The sequence below is a fragment of the Ochotona princeps genome, chromosome 2 (genome assembly GCF_030435755.1).
Source record: "Ochotona princeps isolate mOchPri1 chromosome 2, mOchPri1.hap1, whole genome shotgun sequence".
NCBI lineage: Eukaryota > Metazoa > Chordata > Mammalia > Lagomorpha > Ochotonidae > Ochotona > Ochotona princeps.
Window position 1 is genome coordinate 31,147,845 of NC_080833.1, and position 21,006 is coordinate 31,168,850.

The 21,006-nt window shown below is 42.4% G+C and overlaps 1 protein-coding gene across 11 annotated transcripts in view; it reads left to right on the forward strand.

The window, feature by feature from the left end:
* Nucleotides 1-21,006, forward strand: part of NFYC (nuclear transcription factor Y subunit gamma) — a 75,766-nt gene that overhangs the window by 34,406 nt on the left and 20,354 nt on the right. For 9 of the 11 annotated variants that reach the window (XM_058679537.1, XM_058679500.1, XM_012928806.3 and 6 more), the window contains exons 2-4: nucleotides 4,573-4,685; nucleotides 17,712-17,783; nucleotides 19,204-19,317. In XM_058679537.1, coding sequence (XP_058535520.1) covers nucleotides 4,581-4,685; nucleotides 17,712-17,783; nucleotides 19,204-19,317 — 291 coding nt within the window. In that variant the 5' untranslated portion in view covers nucleotides 4,573-4,580. The remainder of the gene's footprint in view (nucleotides 1-4,572; nucleotides 4,686-17,711; nucleotides 17,784-19,203; nucleotides 19,318-21,006) is intronic. The other 2 variants (XM_058679529.1, XM_058679533.1) reach the window with 2 other exon arrangements.

Sequence of the window (21,006 nt, forward strand, 5' to 3'; positions counted from 1 at the left end):
TTAGGAACATTCATAGCTCAAAAGACCTTTAAAGAGGCAAGTTGGATTGGAGAACATTAAGGGAATGATAGTACCAGTGTTTAGGTTTGGTTTTGACAGTACTGAATTAAGATTTGACAGCAAGATCAACATGTCTAGGTAAAACTTGACTGCCCTGGATGGGTCCTCTTAGTGCTTTAATAACAAGCAACATTGGCTAAGACCTTTGCCTCACTTTAGGACAACTTGCTGTCATGTAGTCTTATTTTCTTGAACAGTTAAGATATTGGACAGTTAGGTATTGTCTCCAAACTTTGGTTTTTTTAATTGCTGTGCAGAGCTGTATTGTGGTTTTAATCATATTATAAAAGGCTTTGGTATAGAGAATGAAGTAAATGTCAAAGAATAGAGAACTGAAGCCTAAAGATACAGAGTTTTAGAAGCCAGGTAATATTGTAGTAAAGCCTTACATTTCTTTGTGTTTTATGAAGTTGGTAATTTTGGTACATCCTGTTCTTTACCCAGAAACAATACTAATCGAAGATTTGGCAAGCATGGTGCTTGATCAGGAGCAAGAACTTGAAAGATTTCCAAGAGAATCTTAAAAGACAAGCACTGTGCTTTGGGGGGTGTTTTGAAATCTGTTTAGATATGTTTTTCTTTCCGCCAGAATGATAAGAATAACTGGATATTAAAATGACAGCTTGGTTGCCTACCCTGAAGTAGTTGGTTTGAATCATCTCTCTTCATGGTTTTCTTTTTTTCTAAAGGATTTGTTTGTTTATTTGAAAGGCAGAGTTGCAGAGTTAAGGAGGGAATAGACAGAGAGCTCTTCCATCTGTTGGCTCACTTCCCAAAGTGCTGTAGCAAATTTAAGCTGTCCAGACTGAAGCCAGAAGCCAGGAGCTTCATCCACATCTCCCATATAGGTGCAGGTGCCCAGTACTCAGGGCATCTTTTGCTGCTTTGCTAGATGTATTAGTGGGCAACTGGGGCACAAACTGAAATGCTATGTGGTGCTGATGTGGCAGGTGGTGGCTTAAGCCACGATGCCACAACACAAGCCCCCCTCTTTCTAATGGCTGACCAGATGAGGACATTTTTCCTCATCTACCGCTAGCCTGTATTTCATTAACTTTTGCCTACTTTGCTGATGTGTATTGTTTATTTTTTTTAATAGGCTGTCACTTTGAAAAGATGTATACTTGTAACAGTGTGCACCCACATTTCTAGCTTGCTAGTTCCTTGCAGTTCCAAACACCGAAGACTTTTTTGGGCTTGTGTGTACACACCCACGTGCACACTTACATTGTACTCTTTCCCTTTCTCTTTCTCTTTTTTTTTAAGATTTATTTATTTTTATTACAAAGTCAGATATACAGAGAGTAGAGACAGAGAGGAAGATCTTCCCTCCGATGGTTCACTCCCAAAGTGAGCGCAATAGCTGGTGCTGCACCAATCCGAAGCTGGGAACCAGGAACCTCTTCTGGGTCTCCCACATGGGTGCAGGGTCCCAAAGCCTTGGGCCGTCCTCGACTGCTTTCCCAGGCCACAAGCAGGGAGCTGGATGGGAAGCGGAGCTGCTGGGGTTAGAACCGGCGCCCATATGGGATCCCGGGGCATTCAAGGCGAGGACTTTGGCCGCTAGGCCACGCCGGCCGGGCCCTCTTTCACTTTCTCTTAAATCTGTTTCAGTAAGTCAGCTTCAAGTAGACTTTTGATTATGGACTTTAACTTAAAGACTCAGGGAAACCTCGTGCTGAGTGCCCTGTAATAGCTTGTGCAGACACTTATTTGGTTATCCAAAAGATTCCATTCTGTATACTGCAGGGTCAAGCTTTCCAAGATTCCCTTTTCTCAGAAAGGCCTTATGCAGCCACTCTCGCCCCTTCACTCAGGAGTAATGAGTTATCAGGCTGTGTGCTGGCGGCTCTGAGGGAAGGGTGTCCAAGAGGGAACTAAGACATGCGTATGGAAATGATTGTATCAGGCATGTTTGGAGGGCAGAAAGAGCGAGAAGACTGTGGAGAGGGGGCAGTTGAGTTGAGCTTTGGAGAAACAACCATCTCATGATGAACTTGGATTCTTCCCTTTCCAGCTTTGGAAAGCAAACTGTTAAAAAAAATTACAACGAGATAAATTTAATGGACATTCAAGAGTTGAGATTATTTCCAGTTACCACGACTGATATTTCAGCTTGTCCTAGCCCGTTATTAAGTAGTCTTTTTTTTAAAGTATTTATGAAATAATTAATGAACAGAATAAGCCCAAAATTAATTAAATCTGTGGAAATTATTATACTTTTCATAAGTGATACAAGCTATTATAGCTTTTTCTTAAGACAAATTTTCTGTTAATTCAAGTAATTAGTTTTATCCTGTGATTGAGTTGGCAGTTTTATGTGGAATGAAGAGGATCCTGGAATAAATTCTTCTTTAAATATATCCTTATTCTCATCTCCCTAGAGTATGGACTGGTACATTTCCTGTGAAAGGTGTATGTTAGAAATCAACTACTTTTATAGCAAAATTAATTCAGATGCAGTTAATGTCTTAATCATTAAACTAAGAAGTGATGATTAACTGAAGTGTTTATATTGTTTAATTTATTGAGGTGTTTGACCAGTAAAAAATTGCTTTTGATTAATTCCTTTTACCTAATGCTTCAGTGAGAAAACACAAGGAATAGTTAGTTTTCACACACACACAAAAAAGTATTGCTTGAGATTTGGTCTCATTTTTAAAACTCTGTATGGAGAGCGGATGTGATTTAGGGGAAAGCCTTTTGAATAAAAATTCTGCCCTTTTCCAGAAATTTACACTACAACTTATGTTCTTTCAAGAGATACCACTAATTATCTCTGCAAAGATGTTGGAAAACATACTCCAAACCTTTTTCTGTTTCTGCTCTTATGTCGTTGGTAAGGAAAGTACCTTTGTCTTCTGAAATCTGAAATTTATAAAATGAGGTTGCTGCATGGAAAAAATCATAAAGGCCATAACTGTCAATTCAGCGCCCAGATGGAACCCTGCTTGTAAATTAAACTTAATGTAAAGAAGAGCAGTCAGAGTTGTCCAAAGATGGAAAAGAATGCCTTCCCAGTAAGCCAGTTTCCCAGAACTGGAGAGGAGCAGGCAGATTTGAGCTGGGTGACCACTTACGGTAGGATTGCAGGGGCAGAGAGGAGCTGTGAGCATCATATGGAGGGGTGGGTCTGTGTGTCACTTAGCGTCTTAGTCCTAAATTTCTGTGAAGCAGTCAAATGTAAAGGATGCTGTTATTGACTTATATTTTTTATTATTATCTATTTTATTTCATAATTTAACTAGGTTTCTCAAGTTAAAAACTTAATGTTTAGCACATTTGCAGTTACCGAAAGATTTGCTAATATGTGTTTATACCCAACTATTACAACAGTTTTCGGCTGTGAGCCTGCCAAGGATTTACTCATTGTATATTGGCTCCACAGATGTTTGTGGCCTGCTCATTGCAGCGTGTCCATGATTAGGGCAATTCCACATTAAAAGTAACCTGTGCATATAGTTGTAGATGTACTTCTGGAATTATCTTCTTATTGAAAGAGTCTTATTGTCTTGAGTACCATATATGAAACTGTTAATAAAAGTAGATAATTTCTCTAGACTGCCTACACTACCCTGAAATAGAAATTTGAGGCAGATAATTAAGTTTCTCGTGTTTTGGTGTCTAATTAAACTATTTCGTCCATTTAAGTATTTGCCTGCTAACTACTTAAACCATCTGGAGTTTACTGTTCCCCTGTAAATCTTTTGAGGCATTTTATCATCTGTAGTTACAACTGACATGGGGATCCTTGTTCAAGTTCCCTCCTCCATCCCAAAGCAGTTGGTAAACCAAGTGCAGGTTCTGACCCTGTATTCTCTATCTTGCTTTTAATTCCCCATTGTTTTCACGTGTCTTTAATGCTTCCATGGTATGCTATGTTGGCTTTGTGCCTGAGAGCAGTGTTCAGGAAAGGAAACTATTGGGGAGTATGTAATTTCAGCTTGGACTTCATGCCATCTATTCAATTATTGGCCTAGTCTCAAGCCCTTTTATTCCTTTGTGGCAGACTTTCCTGAGATTAGAAGGAGTAATCTGATAGCTCCAGAGAAGTGGGATCACAGTGTTTAAAACAAAAGAATAAACACAGCTGTTATTAAGTTTAGCTTTACCTGTCTGTGCAGTGTTATTCCCTGCAGCCTTTCGTGTGTCACAGCTGCAAGCTGTGACATGGAGCATGAGAACCCTTGAATTTGAAAAAGTTTTAGAAGGAATCACATTGAAAACTCTAGACTAGACTAGGGCAACAGAATGCTTTTCCCACCCCCGTAAATTGGGTTTGTAGTAACTTTTGATTTTCTAGTAGGTACTCCTTATAGTCTCCATGACATCAGCTAAGAAGAGAAAGCTTTATTCTAAGTGTTGGTTCTGTACAGTGATAAAAATTTCTTCAGCACAATTATGTACCTTGTCAAGTTAAATAAAATTAAAGAAAACAAAGAAGTGTCTACCCTATACAGAATGTCTGGCTTTATTATTTCTCATATGTGTCATGTGTGTGTTTCTTTTCAGTTGTCGAAATGTCCACAGAAGGAGGATTTGGTGGTACTAGCAGCAGTGATGCCCAGCAAAGCCTGCAGTCCTTCTGGCCCCGTGTCATGGAAGAAATCCGGAATTTAACAGTGGTAAGGAGGAATGAAAAACTCAAGTGTGTAAAAGGCCGTAGGGTGATTAGCTAGAGCTCAAGACTACAAAGTTTTCAAATTTAAGCACACTTATAAATTAGGCGTAATTCATTTGCGACCTATAGACAAGAGAAAAAAATATGTAATTTAGCTTATGTGGTCACTGTAAGAATGTCCTTTATATCTTAGTGACTTTTCTTAGGTGTGTGGGTGCTTAAAATTGAGGTAGTTTAATATGAGATGTGTTTTTGAAAGAATGCAGGAAAGTAGAGATTGCATCTTCCTTTACTAGCTTTAACTGTTTTCTTAGATATAATTTAGTGACCCTACTAAATTTCTAGAACTTGATGTAACCCACTGGGCAGTTTATTTCACAACAGGTTTATTATGTGCAATGGACTGTTTCTGTGTGGTAAAAGTCACATTTGTACCAGGATTTTTCTCTGGCCAAGTTGTTGACATTTGGAGCCAGATGGGTGTGGTGAGGGCTCTCCTAGGGTGGGCTGTAGGGTGATCAGCAGCATCCTTGACCTCTGCCCACTCAGTGCCGAAAACAGTGCTTGCCCAGTTGTGATGATAAAAATGACTTTAGATGTGGGCACATGTCCTCTCTGGATAAAAAGCTTTTAATGGGAACCACTAACGTAAAAGAATCACCCTGACCCTTGAGGAGCTTACCATATAGTAATTACAGCAGGTTGAGTCAGTAGGTGTTGAATGACTTGCTCAGTCAGACACAACAGTGAGTGTGAAACAGCATACTTGTTGCTTTCTGAGCTAGAGATGCTTTAAGTAAAGAGAGTGTTTTGTTAGGACTTGAAACATGAGTCAGTATTCAGCAGATGGAAGGGGTGGAAAAATATATATTGGGTAGTGAGGAAGGCCTGCATAAAGGTATAGAAGCTGGGGGGGGAGGGTGGTGCCTTATATTTAGAGGAACAACAAGAAATCCAGTGGCTGGAGATTACAGTCTGGGTGATGTGTCAGGAAAGTGGAGTAGAATGTGAAGCTAGTTATAATTGGGATCTTTTCAGTGTGCAATGTCTTGTCCTTAATGAAGAAAGTTCTGTTTGGTATCATTTAAGCAAGTACTGCAGAAATTCCCTGTGTTGTATCTGTCATTCCTACCCTGGAGGCGTTAGCGTAGTGACAGAACAGTCCTTTCTGATGGTGATTTAGTGTTACAGTTCCCTAGGGTTAGTGGCTTTCATCCTCTGATACGTCAGTCAGTCTACATTTTTATTACTTACCTTTAAAGATTTATTTATGTATCTACTTGAAGGAAAAGAGTGATAGGGAAAGACACATCTTCTATCCACTGGTTCACTCTCCAAATGACTGCATTGATCAGGCCAAAGCCAGGAGTCTGGAACTCCATCCAGGTCTTCCACATGGATGGCAGGAACCCAAGTACTTGAGCCATTATCCACTACTTTCCCAGGTACATCAGTAGGAGGTAAGTTCAGAAAGGTAGCAGCCAGGACTTGAACCAGTACTCCAGTATGGGATGCTGGCATTGCGAGCAGCGACTTAACCCCTTGTGCCACAATTATAGCTTCCTGTTTAAAAGGCAGAGAGAAGCAGAGGTATAGGGATCTCCCAGGTGCTTGCAACAGCTGTTCCTTGACTAGGCTGGGAACTCAGTTAAGGTCTGTTATATGACTAGAAGGGGTTGAGCCATGACCTGCTATCTCCTAGAGTGTGCATTAGCAAGCTAGAATCAGAAGCAGAGTGCAGACTTGAACCCAGTACTCTGGTATGAGATATGTCTATTCCAAGTAGTATCTTTTTATTTGTCTATTCCAAGTAGTATCTTTTTATTTATTCTTTTATTGGAAAGGCAAATTTACAGAGAGAAGAAGAGACAGAGGGAGATCTTCCATCCAGTGGCTCATTCTCCAAATGGCTGCAATAGCCGGAGCTGAGGCAATCCATAGCAAGGAGCCAGGAACTTCTTCCAGATCTACCACAAAGGTGAAGGTTCCTAAGAGTGTGGGCTCGTGCACTGTATTCCCAGGTCATAAGTAGGGAGCTGGATTAGAAATGGAGCAGCTGGGACATGAACCAACACACTTAGGGGATTCTGGCACTTGCAGGCAGAAGACTAGCTATTGCACTGGCCCATCCAAATAGCAGCTTTTTTTTTTTTCAGTAATTAAAAAAATATATTTTCAGTATTATTTACATAGTTGAGAGGGATGCATGCGCAGGAGAGCCTCTGATTAGCATAGAGAGGTTCAGGCATGGAGGAAAGTGGGTGGCACACATTTCAGGTTTTGTTTTTATTTTTGTTTTATTCTCCTGCATCCACAAGGGAGGATTGGGAGAGGACTGCTCCTTGTATCAAACTATGTCAGCACCTGGGAATGGGAGAAAGTCCTTTGATGATGCCTCAGAGGTCCCAATATGGGGAAGAGTATGTGGAGACTGTTACTGTTACTGAATAGCCCTGAGATGTCTTTGGTCTTGCTGATCCAGGGTTAAGAAAATCTTTCCAAGGTCTACTGGTTGACACAGTTCACCTTAGTGCATCCACAGACCCAGGAACATGCTGCAAAGCTTGGCCAGGAGAGTGGTTCAACTTGTTCTGCTTTGCATCCTTTGATTAGCAGAGGACGTCCCCTGCTGGCCTAGATGAGCTGGTCATCACATCCCCTATGTGCAGCTGGGCATGCTATCAACTGCACAGACCTCAGCAGTTTAGGAAGCCCCTCAGTACTGATGCATGCACTCCATGGTTGGACAACATATTTTGTAATTTTTCCATGTAATCAGGGTCTGAGTCAACAGTTCAGTCAAGGAGCCCTCAAGATACCTCAGCTGGGATGAACTCAGACTTAATTTATATGTGTGACAGTCAGTTCAGAGTCAGGTTTGTTCTGTCACCTGCACCAGCCAACACACTTACTGGTAGATGCAGCTTGTTCAGTTCCGCCTCAGCCCCATATCTCTTGCAGACTGACTGGTGCTGTGGTCCGGTCCAACCAGTGCACCACAGACCTGGTTGTCACACATACCAGCAGGTGCCTCAGCCTACTCGGGGCGACTTACTGTAACCTCCACCAGACCTGTCTACAGTCCCAGTTTCTGTGTGTGCCAGCCTCTGCTGCAGGTTAGCTCAGCCTGACCTGCCCCACAGAGCTGGGTCTCATGTAGGCTGACAGTTGCCACTACTTTGTCCAGCTTGGCCTGTCTGCAGCCCTGGTTCTTGTCTCAAATATAAAGGAAACAAGAGGCAAAATTATATACTCAAAAGTGAGGTGTTTTATTCACTCATATTTTAAGATGATAAACTCACAGTTTCACTTACCAAATTTCGGCATTAGAATGACCCTGGTGTGTGCCCGGCAGCATGGCCTAGTGGCTAAAAGTCCTTGCCTTGAACGCTCTGGGATCCCATATGGGCGCTGGTTCTAGTCCCGTCGACTCCACTTCCCATCCAGCACCCTGCTTGTGACCTGGGAAAGCAGTCAAGGACAGCCCAAAGCCTTGGGACCTTGCACTCGCGTGGGAGACCTGGAAGAGGTTTCTGGCTCCTGGCTTCGTATCTCGCAGCACTGGCAGTTGCGGTCACTTGGGGAGTGAATCATCGGAGGGAAGATCTTCCTTTTTGTCTCCCCTGCTCTCGGTGTATCTGACTTTGCAATAAAAGTAAAATAACATAAATCTTTTAAAAAAATCTATGGGGAATCTTTAAAAAAAAGAAAGAAAATGACTAGTCTACTGCTCAGTGTGGTTGAAGATGACCAGTCTGCATTGCAGCTTGTGCACAGAGAATTAATATAGGAGCAGGTCTGTACCCACATGAGCATCAGCTCTGGGGGTTGTGCTCAGAATTGATGTACTGTGTTTTGTTGGGGTTTGTGTGAGTAAGTTGTGATAGAATAATAGAACAAAATTTAACCATTTGTAAATGTTCAGATTATTAGCCTTATTGTATTCATGCTGTGAAACATATCTCTAGAACTTTTCATTTTATGGAATAGCAAGTTCTGTCTCATCAACCTGGAAGGTGTTATTTTATTTTTTTGTTTCTTTGAGTTTGGTTATTTTGGATACCATATGTAAGTGGGCTCATACAGTATATGTTTTTCTTATGACTGGCTTGGCATAAGGTTCTTACTATGGGTTAAAATTCTTTTTCTTTTTAAGGTTGAATACTGTCCCATTACACATGCACACTACATCTTGGTTGTTACCCGTCAATGGGTATTAGAATCACTTCTACCCTTTAGCTCTTTAACAGTGCACATGGGTATGCAGGTATCTCTTTGAAACCCTGGATTTTGATTAAAAAATATTTATTTGAAAGGCAGAGTTGGGAAAGGAAGGTGGGAGGGTAGGAGAGACTTTCCATCTACTTGTTTACTCCCCATATGCTCACAACAGGTGGACTGAAGCCAGGAGCCCAGGCACTTGGGTCATTGTCTGCTGCTTCACAGACATATTAGCAAGAAACTAGATCAGAAGCAGAGGAGCTGGAACTTGATCTCAGGCATTCTGATAGGGGCACAGGCATCCAGGCAGCAGCTTCACCTCTGTGCCTGCCCCTGAGCTTTGAGTGTTAGCTTACATGGTTTACTTTTCAAGTTTGGTTGCCAATCAAGCAGAGCATAGTGTTGATGAAATTTGGTACTGAGAGATCAGGCTCCAGATGTTAAAAGAGGATTAGTTTGAGATATTCAATTTTATTTCAGGTTTTGTGGATGAAGAGAAAGGGTAGTAAGTAGAAAGTTATTTTTAATCGTTGCTTTTTTGATGACTATCTGAAATTTTTCTCATACTTTCCCTTGAAGAAGACTCCTATACTTCTTCCATGCTATATGTCTTAAATCATGTGCTTAGAATGTCTGTCATATAGTAGGTACAAAATAAATGTTTAAATGAATTCAGTTCCTCCACTTTAGATTTAGTGCAGAGCAACATGGAATGTGACTACAAATGGAATCTGACCAGTAGAGTTGGGGTGATTTTTCCATTTGTAAGATTCTTTTTTTTTTGTTTTGTTTTTTTTTTTTTTTATAGATTTTATTATTATTGGAAAGCCGGATATACAGAGAGGAGGAGAGACAGAGAGGAAGATCTTCCATCCGATGGTTCACTCCCCAAGTGAGCCGCAACGGGCCGGTGCGCGCCGATCCGAAGCCGGGAACCTGGAACCTCTTCCAGGTCTCCCACACGGGTGCAGGGTCCCAATGCATTGGGCCGTCCTCGACTGCTTTCCCAGGCCACAAGCAGGGAGCTGGATGGGAAGTGGAGCTGCCGGGATTAGAACCGGCGCCCATATGGGATCCCGGGGCGTTCAAGGCGAGGACTTTAGCCGCTAGACCACGCCGCCGGGCCCCATTTGTAAGATTCTTAATTTTCCTCTCTGCCCAGGTCTCGACCTTCAGCACTCGAAGACAGCTGCTTTTCTGACTGTGCCCTCTGTGTGATGTGGCCAGACATTTTAGCATTCATTGCCTCTCTAGAACCCATCAGTACTTACAACCAAACTTCCTCAGATATATCAGAGCTTCTTGGGTTGACGCTGCAATATGTCTAATAGATTTTTTAAAAATCCGTTATGCTTAAGCTATCTAAACATAAGTAAAGCTTGTGAGAGTATTCGTAAAATGTTATGGTCTCTGAAAGACTGGGACAGGGATTGTTCCAAAAACAAGTAATTGATGTTTGCCAGGTGATTTATTTCATGATGTTTTGGAAACACCACTCCCAGTCATTTTTTAAAAACATTTATTTTTATTGGAAAGGCAGATATTGGAGAGACAGAGAGGAAGATCTTCCGTCTGATGGTTCATTCCCCAAGTGGCCACAATGGCTGGAGCTGAGCCATTCCAAAGCCTGGAGCCAGGAGCTCTTCCGGGTCTCCCACACAGTTGCAAGGTCCCAAGGCTTTGGGTCGTCCTCGATTGTTTTCCCAGTCCACAAGCAGGCAACTGGATGGGAAGCAGGACCTCTGGGATTAAAACCGGCGATGACATGGAATCCTGACATGTGCAAGGCGAGGACTTTAACCACTATGCTATCTTGCCAACCCAGTCATTTTTGATATAAATATTGTAGAAGTAGTTTATCTTCCATCTCCATCTTTCTCCTGCTTTCCTCTCTGATAAAAGTTCTGTTAATTATTCCAAAACCCCATGTGGGATTCAGCTGGGGTTGAAGTTGTTTAAAATCATGCCAGAATGATTGTGCAGCTGAGTAACTATGTAAAATCAATTCTTTTTTTTTCTTTTTCTTTCTTTCTTTTTTTTTTCTTCTTCTTTCGATTTTTTTTCTTATGATTTAAAAGGCAGAATTACAGAGAGACAGTACTCTTCGGTCTGCTGGGTCACTTCCCAAGTGGCTGCAGTGACCAGGGCAGGTCAGAGCTAGTAGTTAGGAGCTTCTTCCATGTCTCCTACATGTGTCTATGGCCCAAGCATTTGCACCATCTTCTGCTGCTTATCCAGGCGCATTAACAGGGAACTGGATCAGTGGAGCAGCCAGCACTCAAATATGCCCCTGTGTAGGATGCAAACATTGCACAACACCACCCCAAAAATACAGGACAAAAAATTCATGCTGAGCCTAACAGGGTAGCCTAGTGGCTGAAGTCTTTGCCTTGCATGTGCCAGGATCCAGTATGGGCACCATTTTGTATGCTGGCTGTGCCACTTCTTTTCTAGCTCCCTGCTTGTGGCCTGGGAAAGCAGTCAAACACGGCTCAAAGCCTTGGGACCCTGAACTCGCCTGGGAGACCAGAAGAAGCTCCTGGCTTCTGACTTGAGATCAGCTCAGCTCCAACTGTTGCGGCCACTTGGGGAGTGAACCAGCGGATGGAAGATCTTTCTCTCTGTGTCTCCTTTTCTCTGTAAATCTGCCTTTCCAATTAAATAAATGAATCAATCAATAAATAAATCTTTAAGAAAAAATTCATGCTGTGGGTTGGTACCGTGGCATAATAGATTAAGCCTTGTAGCACTGGCATCACAAATGGGTGCTGATTCAAGTCTCAACTGCTATACTTCTGACCCCTCCCTACTAATGTGCCTGGGAAAGCAGCAGAAGATAACCAGAGTCCTCAGTGTTTGCACTCACATGGGAGACCTGGAAGAGGTTTTCTGGCTGCCGGCTTCAGATCTGCTCACCTCCAGCTATTGTGGTCATTTTGGGAATGAACCAGCGGATTGAAGATCTCTGTCTCTGCTCTCTAAGTCTAATTTTCAAATAAAAATAAACAAATCTTTAAAAAAATACAAAACTGCTTTTTAAAAAATACATGTTATAAGAAGCCAACCTTGCAGTGCGGTAGGTTAAGCTGCTGCTGCTCTTTGACACAATTATACCAGACTGCTGGTTGGGGGTCCCAGCCAATCTGCTTTGATTCCAGCTTCCCCTATGATACACCAGGAAGTACAGCAGGTACTTGGACCTCTGAATCTGTATGGAAATCTTAGAGGAAACTCCTGGCTCCTGGCTTTGGATCAGCTCAACTCTGGCCATTACAGCTCTCTCTGTGTCCTTCTCTCCTTAACTCTGCCATTGCAATAAAAATAATGCAAGTTAAAAAGGTGCATGTAATGAGTAGGCTATGGATTTTGGAGTTTGAATTTTTTTCTTACTAAGATAAACTCATCTGTTTCCACATTTTTAAAAGCACCCTTGTGTCCAGCAGAGCTCTGAAAACAAAAGTAAAGGGCTTCTTAGCATTGAGTTTTACCCTTCAGACCTTTCAAAGTGGGGAAGAGAAAGCTACTTTGTCTTTCTGCAGGTTGGGAGGCAGGCAGTAAGTATGCTGAATCTTTAAAAAAATCTAATTCTTCCCTAACTTATTCCCTGCAATCCATTCATCCCTTAATTAGCTGTAATTTAATGCCTAAGTTACTTTCTGTTAATTGGCAGTTTCATCTCATTCCTTGGTGCCTCCAAATTGGATAATGGCATTTCTAACATTGCAATAAAATCAGATAACCATTTAAAAAAGAACTTGGTGGCGAAAGTTGGTGGGCTGTTAACATGTTCTGAGCTGTGTGAGCTCTTCCTGTAGTGTAGCACAGTGATCTCTAACTACTGTCTGTCTGAACCACAGGAGGGAGAATCTTGTTAAAGTACTGAAGATAGGGGCCAGCACTGTGGTGCTGTGAGTTAAGCCTCTGTTTCCAGTTCAGCTACCTGTTACTGTGCCTGGGAAAGCAGTGATAGATGACCCCAGTACTTGGGCCACTGCACCCATGTGAAAGACATGGATGGAGTTCCTGGGCTCCTGGCTTTGATCTGGCCCATTCCTGGCTGTTGCATTCATTTGGAGAGTGAATCAAGGATGGAATACTTCTTCATTTCTGTTGAAATACCTAATGCATCTTTTTAAAAATGAAGCAAATGGTTTTTAAGATGAATTAATGGTGATGAAGATTCAGTAGGTTTGTAATGGAGCAGAAAACTGAACTTGTTTGAGTTCCTAGATGATGCTGTTGCTGGTGTAAGGACTGGAGATCCTGGGCTGGTGCCATGGAGTAGTAGGCTAAGCCTCTCCCTGCAGCACTGGCATCCATATAGATACTGGTTCTAGTCCTAGCTGTTCCACTTCCAATCCTGTGCCCTACTTGTTGCCTGGGAAAGCAGTGGAAGATGACTTAAATCCTTGGGCCCCTGCACCCGCGTGAGAGACCCAGAGAAAACCTCCTGATTCCTGGCTTCAGAGCAATCTGCTCAGCTCTGGCCATTGCAGGCATCTGGGGAGTGAATAAGTGGATGGGAAGTTCTGCTCACTCACCTGCTCACTCTGTGAAATTGCCTTTAAAATAAAAATAACTAAATCTTTTTTTTTTTTTTTAAAGCAGTCGTTCATAGTTCTAGTGATGCGTCAAAATCACCAGGGGACCCTGCTCCCTGGAGTTGGTGATTTAATTGATCTGGGGGAGAGCAACAGCAACCAAAAAAAGCATGCAGCCAGGTGCTGAGAGTCCTTGCTTTCCAGAGGATTGCATTGTTGTTTGCCATAGTGCCTGGGTAGGTAACTTGGAAAAGATTCTTTTTTTTTTTTTTTTTTTTAAAGATTTTATTATTACTGAAAAGCCGGATATACAGACAGGAGGAGAGACAGAGAGGAAGATCTTCCATCCGATGTTTCACTCCCCAAGTGAGCCGCAACGGGCCGGTACGCGCCAAACCGATGCCAGGAACCAGGAACCTCTTCCAGGTCTCCCACGCGGGTGCAGGGTCCCAAAGCTTTGGGCCGTCCTCGACTGCTTTCCCAGGCCACAAGCAGGGAGCTGGATGGGAAGTGGAGCTGCCGGGATTAGAACCGGCGCCCATATGGGATCCCGGGGCTTTCAAGGCGAGGACTTTAGCCGCTAGACCACGCCGCCGGGCCCGAAAAAGATTCTTTAACATGATTTAAAACTGGATGTTTTTTGGTGAAACCTGAGACCCATTGGCTTTTCTTAGGCTCTGAATCTTATTGAATGAATTCAAAACTTCTTGAGGGCCTGGCGGCGTGGCCTAGCGGCTAAAGTCCTCGCCTTGAACGCCCCGGGATCCCATATGGGCGCCGGTTCTAATCCCGGCAGCTCCACTTCCCATCCAGCTCCCTGCTTGTGGCCTGGAAAAGCAGTTGAGGAAGGCAGGTTCCCGGCATCGGATCGGCGTGCACCCATCGTAGCGGCTCACTTGGGGACTGAATCATTGGACGGAGGATCTTCCTCTCTGTCTCTCCTCCTCTCTGTATATCTGACTGTAATTAAATAAATAAATCTTTAAAAAAAAAAACTTCTTGAAAGTTGGCAGTTTCAGATGGCAACATTTTAAATGGAGTTCTTTAGTTGAGGTCAGGAGTATGAGAATATTCTGAGAGAATCTGGTGTTCTGTGCTATCACTCCCCAAAGTAGGAAAAAAGTCAGTGTGTGTCAGATGTTGCACTTGAATCAGCCATCAGGAGAGGCATTAGTGAAGCCCACATCAGTTGCATGGTTGCCAGTGACCTAGGAACAGTTAATGGGCAGCCAGCTTAGTGGATCTCAGGCTGCTGATAGTAGAGGTGCTCCCCTCTTCTCAAAGTTTTCTTAAACCCTCATATGTGATGGAAAAGCTAGAGTAAGACCATAGGAAACTGGCTTATTCTCAACAGTGATGAGCCCCAAACATACCACAAGATCCATTTTTCATACACTGACCCTTGAGATTACAGAGTTTGGGGATCATGAAAAGTAATGTTTCACAACAAAAGAAAAGATTTTAGTAAGGGTGGGGGCTTAAAGCAGAACTTTTTCTAAGTTTCTGACTCATTTTACAATTCTACAAGGTTGTGTTGCTTTATCCTAGACTCTGCTTTTGATAGAATTGTCTCATAGAACTAACAATGTTTTACTCTTTCTATGTGGGAAAAGATGTATTTTTTTTTTTAATCAGCTTTGGGCTTTGGTTAAATAATCATGGTACAATCTTGTGAAAACTATGTGAAGCAATCAAGCCAGGAGAGCTAAATCAATGGTTATAATCTTGTGCTGTGTATAATCCTGGGAGACCTTCCAAAGGAATTATCCCTGCATGCTCTTTGGCATGTCTGTGTAGCATCATCATTGTATGTGATATGCCACACGAGAAGGAAGACCAGTGACTGATTTCTGTGATTAAACTTTTTCCTAAATCCTTTTAGGATCTGGCCCCATTCCAGCTTCCTCATTCCTGCTATTTCCCTCTGCATTCAGGCCACGAGTCTAAAACTTGTGTAGACCATGTGATTTTTTTTTTAAGATTTTTTTTTTTTATTATTGGAAAGGCATATTTACAGAGAAAAGGAGAGAGAAAGATCTTCTATCTGCTGGTTCACTCCTAAGCGGCTGCAATAGTTGGAGCTAAGCTGATCTGAAGTCAGGAGCCAGGAGCTTCTTCTGGTCTCCCATGCAGGTGCAGGGTCCCAAGACTTTGGGCTGTGTTTGACTGCTTTCCCAGGCCACAAGCAGGGAGCTGGAAAAGAAGTGGCACAGCCAGCATTCAAAATGGTGCCCATACCGGATCCTGGCACATGCAAGGCAAGGACTTTAGCCACGAGGCTACTGCGCTGGGCCCAACCATGTGATTTTGTATTTGTCCCTGAGCTTCTGTACTCACTGTTCCTGTATCGGAATCATGGTTTCATAGTTTTTCAACAGATTCCCAGCATCCCTTAGACGTGGTTCAGCTGTCCTGAGCACCCCCTGTAAATACTTCTCTCTCTCAGGCCCTACACTACCTGCACTTGTGCCTTCTTTTTGTCCTTTCCTGTACCATAGGTTGGGCACTGAAATGTTCTAAGAATAATTTATTTGAAAAGCAGAGAAATAAATCTTCCATCAAATGGAAGATTTCCTCAAATGGCCACAACAGCCGTGTCTGAGCCATGCTGAAGTCAGGAGACTAGCTTGAAAGACTCAAGTGGCGGAGCCGTCATTTGCTGCTTCCCGGGTGCATGAACAGGGAGCTAGGAATCCATCCTGGTCTCCCACATGGGTGGCAGGGACCCAGGTAGTCAGGGCCGTCTTGAGCTGCCTTCCTAGGAAAGGCACCAGGGAGTTGGACCCAAAACAGAGCAGCCAGGACTTGAACCAGCTCTCTCATAATGGGAAACTAGCCTTGTAGGCGCCAGCTTAATATATTGTACCATGACTCTGGTCCCAGATTTACATCGTTCACACAGTAGTAGATGTTATACATTCAATATTAGTTGAATTGCATGATGTTAATGAAACAGGAAGAGAAAAGTAAGAACAGAAAAAAATATGTCCTGCTGTCTTTTTTGGGGCTGGAGTGCCTCTGCCACTCCAGGATAAGTTTGGTAGAAGTTCATGAAAAATGTTAATATCTATTTTGGAAAGGGAAAGATAAGAATTTGGTGTTTTTAAGTTTGTAGAGCTGAGTGGTAGCCAAATCACTTGTTGGATTTGTGTGGAAAAATCAAATGTCAATGTACATCGATCCTAAATCTTGTTCTTATCCAGAGATATTTTTCCAGAATGCCTTCTTTTGGCCTAGGGAAAAAGTTCACTTATTCTTATTAATTACATCCAGTCTGAAATAATAGCTGCTCCTTCCATAATGTGATGGTGCAGGTTCCCAGGTGAGCGTGTGCAGTATAGTGAGTCACGTCTCAGCCACCCGACAGAATCCTTCTGCTCGTGCCAGTCATAGTCTTGTGTTTGTGCCTTTCTCTTCACTGCAGCTCTGAAACTCAAAATTGATTTTTGTTTCTAGAATTGCATCCATTACTGGGCATGTGTTTAAATACCAGTCATTGCAAAATAAAACAGAAAAGTCTTATGTCGTACATAATTAAGTAGTGAAGATCAAAAAATCCCTTTGCTAAATCCCATCCATAGCGCAGTTTCATGTTTCCCCTCAAACCAGTCCTGTTTGTTATGGAAAAAATAGCAGGACTTCCTAAAAGGCAGCTGAGAAATTCACCCTCATTTTTTTTTTTTTTTTCCATTCCCTCCCCTGCCTGGTCCTGACACATGTCTTAGAGACCAAGACTTTGCAGCTGTAATGAGAAAGGGGCTGCTCCCAAGTTTCTGCTGTCAGGCTTGTGTGAAGGGCACACATGGCCAGAATCCCCTCTAGCTGAAGAAATTGTGGGCTACTGTGGTCAAGAGCTTGCTGCCCTTTGCCCTTCTAGCCTCTGAGGAGAACAAAGAACTGGCAGTAGAGAGGAATGCTTTTGAGGCAGAAATCTGACTTGAATTTGCATAGTGCAGACTGGAAAACTTGGGAGGAAGTGAAGTCTTTGTAGTAGGCTGCTCTATTGCCCTTAGCGATAAACGGTTTGGGGCTGCCTTTCCTGAGGGGTCCAGTGGAAACCATCCTTGGTTTTTCTTAAAACTCTTTCTGTAATTGTTTGAACTTCTGTATGGGTTAAGTAAAGAGGAGTTTTGCTCTAGAGCTTACATTTTCTTTGCTGTATCCAGACCTCCTGGCGTGCTGTGTTTGCTGAAAGGAAGGTTTAAACCAGTCAGTCTCTGTGCTCTCGACTGTTCCACCATTCATGCAGCTCTTGTTGCTTGTTTCAGAAAGATTTCCGAGTGCAGGAACTCCCACTGGCTCGTATTAAGAAGATTATGAAGCTGGATGAAGATGTGAAGGTGAATTCACATTGATTTTTATTTTGCAAATTGAAGTGTTGAGTAGGTTGTTGCTCATTTCTCTAGAGCTCAAGTTTTAATTAAACAATAACAAAATTGCTGCTTTGTCTGTTGCTTTTTTATTTGGTTCTTGTCTAAAGTTCAAGGGCCAAAATTGAATGGTTTTGATTTATTATATGGCACTTACCTGAAAATTAGGGCTATCCTGATTGTTTCCAACTGTTGAAAAGATGCTGAGTGTTTCTGAAGTCAGGTCCTACTGCCCAGTTCTTTTCATAGTGTGTAGACTTGTGTCTTCAAATCAGCAGGGCAGTGCCATCACCTTAGCACCTGCTGCAGTCTAGTTCACTGATCAAAGTTGCTGGAAGGTTTTGATAATGATAGTGCAACTGTTTTAACCTTTTGCTTTGTGAATTTGTTTCACATGAGTAAACTATACTTGAGAGGGTTAGCTTAGGATTGACTGTTTCTGCATTCTTAGGATTCTCACGGAAAGAACAGCCCTGAAAATTAACAATCACTTACATTTTACCACTGAAAATTAACAATCACTTACATTTGTACAGAAGCTAATAGTTCATAACAGTTTTTCCCTTTTTTCCTTTTCACAGTAACCCTGTGAGTAGGTATTTTAATTTATTTGAAAGGCAGAGGAAAACAAAGTAGGGGATCAAAGGCCAGAGCCAGGAATTCAGCCCTGGTCTCCCATATGGGTGTGAAGGCACCAGTTATTTGAACCGTCACCTCTGCCTTCCTAGATGCGCATTGGAATGAGTTGGGAGCAGAGCCATGACTCAGACAGGTACTCTAAATTGGATGCAGGCATCCCAAATGGTTTCTTAACCAGTAGGCCAAATGCCTGCTTGAATTGAGGAAGCTTGCGTTGCTTGAGCACATACTACATGTGAGACACTGCTGGATGCATTTGATTCCCACAGTAACATGGTTGAGGGGGTGTCTGTCTGTCTGTTCATTTATTTATTTATTTATTTACTTACTTTCAATGTGTGAGAAACAAAAGGTGGAAAGAGATTTTACCTAAAGGTCAATACCTTTCCCGTTTGTCTCTCCTTGGATTAGAACTTCAGCCATGCCACTTACTGTCCCTGTGGCCATAGGCAAGTCACTTTATCCCTCCCATACCTTAGTGTCTTTGAAAGGCTATTCTGAAAGTAAGGAAACACCTTTCACAGCCTGGCATATGGTAGGTGCTAGATAAGTAAGAATTCTTTCTTCTCTTTTGGTTCTCTGTGTTACTAACTCTGTCCTTACTCATTGATTTGTTTTACCTTGGAATCTCTTGAGGCTACCACATCTCATTTTCTGATGTGGTCCCATGGTAGGCCATGAGGCAGGAGACACACTGCCTGCTTTGAGTGACTTGCTGGTGATTGACAGGGAGGACCTGCATCTGTTGCAGATGATCAGTGCAGAAGCTCCTGTGCTCTTTGCCAAGGCAGCCCAAATCTTTATCACGGAGTTGACTCTGCGAGCCTGGATTCACACGGAGGACAACAAGCGCCGAACTCTACAGGTAATATTGCTGCCTCACTGGAAAAAGCTGAGGCAGCTTTTGCCTGCTTCTTTTGCATGACTCTGAGCAAAGTTTGTTCTTGCTTTGACTTCCATTGGGCTGTTGTGTGATTGGCATCTTCCTCTGTTGCTGAAAGGCAGGCATACTTTATAGCTGTGGCTGAAGTATTCCCCTACCAAGCATCTTCATTTCCATTCTCTCAGGGTTTTCAGAGCTCAGTGACTGAGCTGTTTGCTTTGTGAATCCTGACTGTAAACTGAGGATTAGTGATAGAGAATTTATCTTTTCCCTGATCTAAACAGCCTTGAGAAACTCAGAAGGGACAATGTCATGAAGAATCAACAGTCTTCTTAACGTTATTAGCCTTTCTGTTCCTTGCCTGCCTTCCTGGGAATCCTGTCTTTGTTTTCTGTTTTAACTCAGCATTGCAAGATTCACATTTTATATAGAGCCCTTGGTGGTTGGCTTGAGGAGCCCTCCCCTCAGCATCCAGGCCTGAGCTGTTGGAGGAAAGGTCATAGAAGAGGAGGGATGCCATAGATACAAAACGGATATTTTAACAAGAAAGTAAATTGAGTTCTCCTCTAATTTCTTTTTGCCTACAAAATTGAAAGCACATGAGTTTACTAATTTGTTCTGTAAATATTAACGAATATTGCCAAGCACCAAGCACTGGTCTAAGCTCAGATTAACAATACACAGATTGAAGTCCCACACCTGTGGGAAACCTTTAGTGTACTTAGGCATTATAACAGGTGCTTTACTATATCTGAAAGTTTGATGCAGCAACAGAGGTAATAAAAATGGGGCTGGTATTGTGGTTCAATAAGTTAAGCTGCTGCCTCCAGTACCAACATCCCATGTAGGAACTAGTTTAAGCTTAAGTCCTGCATACTCATGTACCTGGCCAAACTGTAGAAGATGGCCCAGGTACTTAGCCCTCCTGTGGAAAAGTCCTTGCTTCAGCCTTGCCCAATGGTGGTGGTTGCAGCCATTTTGGGGAATGAACCAGCAGTTATAGGATTTCTCTCTCTCTCTCTCTCTCTCTCTCTCTCTCTCTCACACACACACACACACACACACACACGTACACACACACACACACACATATTGCCATCAAAATAAACTCTCTGAAACAATAATTGAACTTTAGTGAAAGGATATGCATTCTAAAGTGTTGAACTTATGCTGCTTTTAAGTAAATCTATGGATCTAGAATGATTAATGAAATTTACCTTCAAGATCTGTTCAGCTTAAAATGTGAAATGAATAAGACACTTGAACAGCTTTTCCAAAAAGAAGTTATCCAGATCTCCAGTAAGCTTGTGAAAAGGTGTGCAGTCTCATCAGTTATCTAGTTAGTACAAATTATCGTCACAATTATATATTAATTTATACCTATTCTATGACAGAAATAAAGATGGCAGATAATGCCAGGTGTTGATGAGGAAGTGGGTTATTGAAATTTATCTATTGCTAGTCAGAATGCAAAGTGGTATAATAACTTTGAAAAACTGGCAATTTGTAATCAAAATAAGCATATACCTATTGTGTAACCCTGTGCAACCATCTGCTCCTGGGTGTACACCCAAAAGAAGTGTGGAGATTCTTATGTAAGAATCTTCATATGAAGCTTATTTACAATAGCTAAAAGTGGAAGCAACTCAACCATCCATCAATGTAGGGATA